Source organism: Etheostoma spectabile, chromosome 3 (genome assembly GCF_008692095.1).
Source record: "Etheostoma spectabile isolate EspeVRDwgs_2016 chromosome 3, UIUC_Espe_1.0, whole genome shotgun sequence".
In the NCBI taxonomy this organism is placed as follows: domain Eukaryota; kingdom Metazoa; phylum Chordata; class Actinopteri; order Perciformes; family Percidae; genus Etheostoma; species Etheostoma spectabile.
Window position 1 is genome coordinate 3,738,469 of NC_045735.1, and position 6,681 is coordinate 3,745,149.

The 6,681-nt window shown below is 39.3% G+C and overlaps 1 protein-coding gene across 2 annotated transcripts in view; it reads right to left on the minus strand.

Annotated features, from left to right (window-relative positions):
* The window catches only part of sorl1 (sortilin-related receptor, L(DLR class) A repeats containing), a 74,926-nt gene that overhangs the window by 46,265 nt on the left and 21,980 nt on the right, over window positions 1–6,681 (minus strand). For both annotated transcript variants that reach the window (XM_032507207.1, XM_032507206.1), the window contains exons 4-5: window positions 4,816–4,977; window positions 4,030–4,097 (exon numbers count right to left, since the gene is read on the minus strand). In XM_032507207.1, the coding sequence (XP_032363098.1) occupies window positions 4,030–4,097; window positions 4,816–4,977 (230 nt within the window). The remainder of the gene's footprint in view (window positions 1–4,029; window positions 4,098–4,815; window positions 4,978–6,681) is intronic.

Here is a 6,681-nt window from a genome sequence, read left to right on the forward strand (position 1 = left end):
CCCCCCCCCCCCCCCTTTTTCTGCCAGTTCTGTTTGTCATTCAATTAGGAGTCAGACTCAATTACCAATCTGATTGGTTGAGAGCTAACCCGGAAATGATGAGCGGGATGAGAGAACGTACGCTCAAGTCGCTGTCGCTATATCTATGGTATTGAATACAAAACGGTCCACACTTCTCTGAATGGTCACACATTTTCTGTTCATCATGGCTTGTTAAGTAAGCCTATCTTACTTATCACGCAACAGGGCACACAATAGATCAGAGTGAAAAGACTTGACCCGTTCCTAACTGCAGAATCTGATCAGAACATTACAAACTGATTTGTTTCCCCACAATTTGTACGGTAATGTACACACAATGTCAGTACAGTCAAGGTTTTGAATAAAAAGCAACAGCCCTCCTATAGTCAAAATGTGAATTGGTCTGTTTTACTAAACAAAAAAAGCCTTCACAAGTTTATGTGGACCTGCAAAGGCCTATTTGCTTTTTTCCTTTCTTGAGCAGTGACATTTAAGCTAGTCATTCCAAAAGCATGTGTTTTCTTGTTAAACTTACGGCTCTGCCACATTTTTCTCCCGTTTGTTTCTCTAAGTCCATTTAAAATCACTCTGTCTACAGGATTTGTATCATTGTCTGTAATCCATATGGAAAAAGAGACTGTCATTGCATGCACCGAGGATTTTAGAGAAGAGGATGACGAGTTTGTTTCCTAGCAAGGAGATCAGAGGATTAGGGTTGGGTGGGGTACTGACCCATCCCATTGGTTTGGTTATGAACGCATCCAGCAATAAGCCAAGTCATGCTTTCAACGCCTAAGACTGATCTGCAGCACAACAGCTGCGCCCCTCGCTAAGGCCAGAACAAACAGGATTAGACCCAAATTGGATGGAGCCACGGGGGGGTGAGAGTTTAAGATCAATCTTTATTTGTGCTGCCTTTGTCCTCAGATCATTTCCCGTTACTCTTGTTGTGTACCACAATAATGTAGCTCTAACAGACTTTATTGGATCTTACTGGCTGACAGCTTACTGCCATCAATAGTGACATTTTTAAAAAATCTATTAATCTAGGACAAAAAAACAAAACCTTCTGTTTAGGGATTACAGTTGAGAAGCAGTCAGAGTACTTGGTAGATGATAAGGAACACGTGAAGAGAGAGGACGTTAATGCATGATAAGTTAGGGTTAGGGTAACCCTAACCCTAAAGGCTCTGAGTGGAGCAAATTTCAAGTTTCAATTTGACCCAAAAATCTGGGGTAATCCTAAAGCTTTATGAATTCAATTCATAAACGCACAAAGACTTAACAAAAATAAAAAGAGGAAAATAGAAAGTTAAGAATGTATGTTCCTGGTGAGTTTTGACATCAACACAAACTGTGTGTGCAACTTTGTTACATCTGATGTGTGGGGCAAACAAATACAAATTGCAAAAACACTTCAATCAGAGGTCAAACTTGCCTGACTAAAGTGAGACAAAAACCCATGTATCTCCTGACGAAGTACGATCTGTTCTGATTTAAACAATATCAAATTTATTTGTCCACATGTAACAGAAAGAATTTGCTTTTTCTTCTTTGAAACGTGACACTGCCATAGAGGAAGGCCAATTACTTCATGTGTTATGGTCCTATGAAAAGGTCCAGGCATTTTAGGTCAGAATACATGATAACCTATGTTGGGCTGCAGAAACCCAGATTCCATTCAGCCCAAGAGTATTTGTTCTGGGAGATGGGTCAATCCTAAGCAGGATGGAATAGCACATAAGAAGCTGGATCAAGACTAGTTTAATAATAGCCAGACAGATTATTTTAATGAGGATGGAGGAATGAAGGTGTGCCATCAATCCAGGAGTGGGCTGTTGAGATGGCTAGGGTGTCGGCGTTTGAAAATCTGTCGGTTTGCCAGATTGGATGTCTATGCTAGAAAATGGGGAAAGTGCCTGAGCTTTCTGGGGGGCTTAGTGCACATGCAATTTTTCGATATTCACCAGTGGACATAATCTAAGTGAGGGGTGTGAGTGTGAGTGTGTGGTATCTTTCTATCACTGACAGAATCTCGTTCACAGACAAAAGAAAGTAATTTAGCTTTATCAAAGAGCAGCGGTGGGGGCAACCCAGCTACATGTGATCTGTCTAAATATGCTTCCATCTAACACCCACTCAGACAGGAGGAGATGCATAGAAAAGAGTTGGGAGACAGTTAGCAGACATCAGAGTGGTCTGATGGTGTTGTTCAGTCAGTGTTGTTTCCTCATTTTCCCTCAGCCCTTGTTTTCTCGAGGCACTGCCTTGTATGCCTGCTGCTTTTATTTCAATTTAAAATAACAGACACAGACCGCTGAAGAATTCGGCATGGAAAATGGATATGCAATCAGTGATTCCATTGGTTGTTAGCAATGGTGCAGTTCCAAAAGGCAAAAAAAAATTAAAAAAAAGGCTACCTCTATACCAAAGCTATTAAAAGGTGCTCTAAGCAATGTCACACGTTTTTAGGCATAACATAACTTGTTTTTGTCAAATACAGCAAACTTCTCCTCACTATCCGCTAGCTGCCTGTCCCCTGAACACACTGTAAAAAAAGTGGTCTCTGTAGACAGCCCACGGTATACAAACGGCAACAAAAGCAAACTGCACCAACCTGTACCACCAAACATACCAGTGTTCCAGCCAATAACCGACAAGGATAGGGGGAGGTAGGGGATGAGGAAGAGGGAGGGGCGAGCTAGCCTTGTTTTGTTTGAAAATACTTTAAACATCAACAAGAAGTAATGCCACCCCAAATTGCTTAGAGCACCTTTATTAAGCTTTTGTCAAACTTTGTTAAAGCAGAATATAAATCAACTATTTGGATTCACAACAGGAGCAACTTTTTCTCTTGTATAATAACGTGCAAAGTAAATGATTCACAAGACAAATTGTTAATCCACCAATCCTAACAAGTAACAAGAACAAATTCAGGATAAGTTTTGAGTTATTTCAAATCTCGCATTCTCTCCATCCCCGGTATCAGCTACGGTGTAACCACAAAAAAATAAAGTGAAAAATAAAATCCTGCTTCCTTTTAACTGAATGAGATGTTTCTTTTTGAGCGTCTGGAAGAAAGTTTCTCTGATGTTTAGTTTGCTCCTTTTAAAAATCCAGGGTTGGTTTTGTGCTTGAGACAGTGAGCATAAAATGTATTCTATTTATTAATAATAAATAGAATACACTTTATGCTTTTATTATATAATAAATTATTATATAATATTATATATTTGAGGCTGCAGACCATGCGCCGCCATGAGACACGCAAAGATTCAGATCATTGTAACACATGATCATTTTTTGATCATTCCATTTTCAATGCAATGAGAAGTAGTAGTGCCACTGTTAACAGCTCATAACACACACACACACACACACACACACACACACACACACACACACACACACACACGACACACACACACACACACACACACACACACACACACACACACACAAAGAAAGAAAGAAAGAAAATGTACAAAGTGAAAGTAAACATGAATCATGCCAGCCATCAGGTCAGGTCCTGTTCAGTAACTCAAATAATGAATCTATTCACTTGCCCTTCCCAAAAGATAAACACATTCTATCACCACTGTAAATTTGATCAAAACACTGCTGCCACTACATTAATCTATTTTCCATCTACAAAAAATAAAGCAAACCTTGAAAAGTGCACTCAGTAGAGTGCAGATCTCCGCCTGGCAGAGAAAATAATTGGTATGTACTTTCAAGGTTGTATCACTGATGATTTTGTCCCAGTACATCCTAGTGTGAACGTCAGAATCACCCCTATATCTTTGATTTATTCTTTTTTTTTGTCTTTGAGTAATTAAAAGCTGACTAGAGACATCTTTGAGTAGTGATACAGAATGAACTGGTATTTACTGGAAGGTTATATTTACTCATTCCTCCTTATACTGTATCATTGAAGGCCGCATGGAGTGCAGGACATGCTTTATTGCATCCTGTACTTGCCGTGAGCTGAGACAGCGGTTGTCTTACCAAAAGTAGGTCTTCACGTGCTCTTGGATCAACACCCATGTCTCCCCAAAGTCGTCTGATTTCCACAGCTACAGGAGGAGAGAGAGACGGTGTAGGGGGAGGGGGGAGAAGGAGAAGAAGAGGAAAAAAAAGGGGGATGGTGCACTGTAAAATGTAGGTCAAGCTCATTTGTTCATTTTGGCTCTTACACATGTCAGAAGGAGAACCGGTTGACGCTCCCGTGCTCAAGACATGGGAACCAAAAAAGCTTCAATGCAAACAGCAACCACTGGTTTCTTCTCTTGTTTACTACATACTGTACATGAAGAACTATATTAAACACCTACTGAACATTTGAAAGCAGCTGAAGAGGTACAACAAATTCTCAACCGAAGCATTTCCTACGGATTTTACTGTAATGAAAGAAATGCAACAGAAACAAGACTGTTAAGTGAAGGAATTTTTTTCCCACCATAATCCCCTATCATCATTTATGTATGTTTATAGTATACATTCTAGTTATACTAGCAGTAGGAGTATTTGTATCTATAAAAAACATAGCTTCTCACCTAAGATTCTGTTATATAAATTGGAAGAGGAGCCTTTCTATCTATCAGTGGCTGAAAAGCAGGAAGGCAGCACAGCTTCTCACACATTTCAGTCAGATAAATTGATTAATTCAAGTGGTTTGATATTGAATATGCCTTGTCATTCTTGATATGTCACACATGAGATCGGATCATGAAACAATGATCAGACTACACCGCGTGAAGATCAAGCTGGCTCCGCTGCAGGTGGAGTCTCTACCTGTTTGTTTGGGTGAGAGCCGTCGTAGCCGAGCACCAGGTTGGATCTTCTGCTGTGGAGCAGCAGATCTGTCGGTTTGAAGGGCAGAGAGAAGCCCTGGACGCTCTTACAGAAGTCAAAAGTGTTCCACAGGTAGTTATTGGTGGAGTCCACAAAAAGGTACTGAAGAAGAAGAGAATACACACTTTAGCACAATCAAGGCACAGGGTTTCTTTCAGAAAAATTGTATTGCCCAGAGGCAACGGGCTTTTTTTTCAGACGAGGGCCTGGCAATCACAAACGGATGGAAGCATTCATGTAAAGCTCAATTATGAAAACAGAATCATGAACGGAATCGCAAAATTGAGAATTTAAAAAAGCTATAAGAGAGATTCAATGGGGTAATACATGAAGTCCGTGCTAAAAGCTAACTGGAGATTTAAAAATATGACTACGTCTAAGTTTCCAACCGAGCTGCCCCACCATAACTGTAGCTTAAAAATAAATGAAATTATTTGAAACAGAAATATGATGTCTTGGCTTATTTTGACAAATTCTACTTCAGAAATGTATGAGCCCTACATATTAAGTGCACCATCAACACATGTATTCCCCAGCACTCTTGATTATGTAATGGGACTGTGCTAATCCCACAATTCTCAGCTCGCTTTGATGTGCTCACTGTATTCGCAATAACCACTCAATTCTGTGTAAGCAGGGAACTGCATGGCTACACTGATGACAGACAGAATCACAAGACACACTTAGAGAAGAAATAAATATGCTCCCTTAATAATGTAATATCCACTAGGAGGATTTAGTAGCATGTTATCCTGAAACTATTACTGAAAACCTCTCCACTGAATATTCTTTTCAGTTTTTAAAGGGTTGCCCCAGCAATTTACATGAAAATGTTCACTTTCTTCAATTAAGAAGCTCTATTATTGGCACTTTGTCAAAATTCTGTGCTGGGTGCTGACTAAACCTACATTTACATTTTTTAATATTCTAAAAGTAGTTTTTTTCTAAAATGAAGATTGGCCTTTGAAGTACATTGGAAGGAATAAGGCCACTTTTTTCTTCAAGATTAGCTTTAATCCTTCTTCTAAGGATGAGAAACTGCAACTGAACCATGTGGGCCATTCAGTCTTATAATGAAATGATGCTTTAAAGAATAAATGGACCTACCTTTGCTTCATTTAAGTAAACATAAAACAGTTTTATGTCTCGCTTAGGTATGAGCTCAGTATGCTTCAAAGGAAGTGCGTAATGGTTCGTCAAACTGATTAAATCACTTTTAATGTGTAGAACTGAGTGAAAAAAAATAAATGCCTTTACAAAAAGATTGACCAAAAGTCATCCACCTTTGAACAATTATGCTGTCTTTATGATAGCTGGCTTTTAGCTCTGCCTTCATGCGGGGCAATTTACAGCTATAAATACTTTTGGACAACATTCTATGCAAACTAGTTTGTTTTAAACACACCCTAGCCTTTAGAATGCTACTTTTAGAATGCTTCCATTCCTTTTGATCAACATTAAAGTGCCCATATTATGCTAATTTTCAGGTTCATAATTGTATTTTGAGGTTATCCCTCAATCTGTTTCCTTGGTTTCATTTTCAATAAACACCATATTTTTGTTGTACTGCACATTGCTGCAGATCTTCTTTTCACCCTGTGTGTTTGGGTTTCAGTTTTAGCTACAGAGTGAGACATCTCACTTCTATAATATCTTTGTCGGGAGTCGCACATGCGCAGTAACTAGGTAGTGATAACATCAGATAGCTAACCGTTTTTCCTACTTTGGACAGTACAAGGCAGGATTAGCTGGGAGACTTCTTCTAAACGAGGGCTACTTGTGGAATACCTGCAGAACAGGGACATG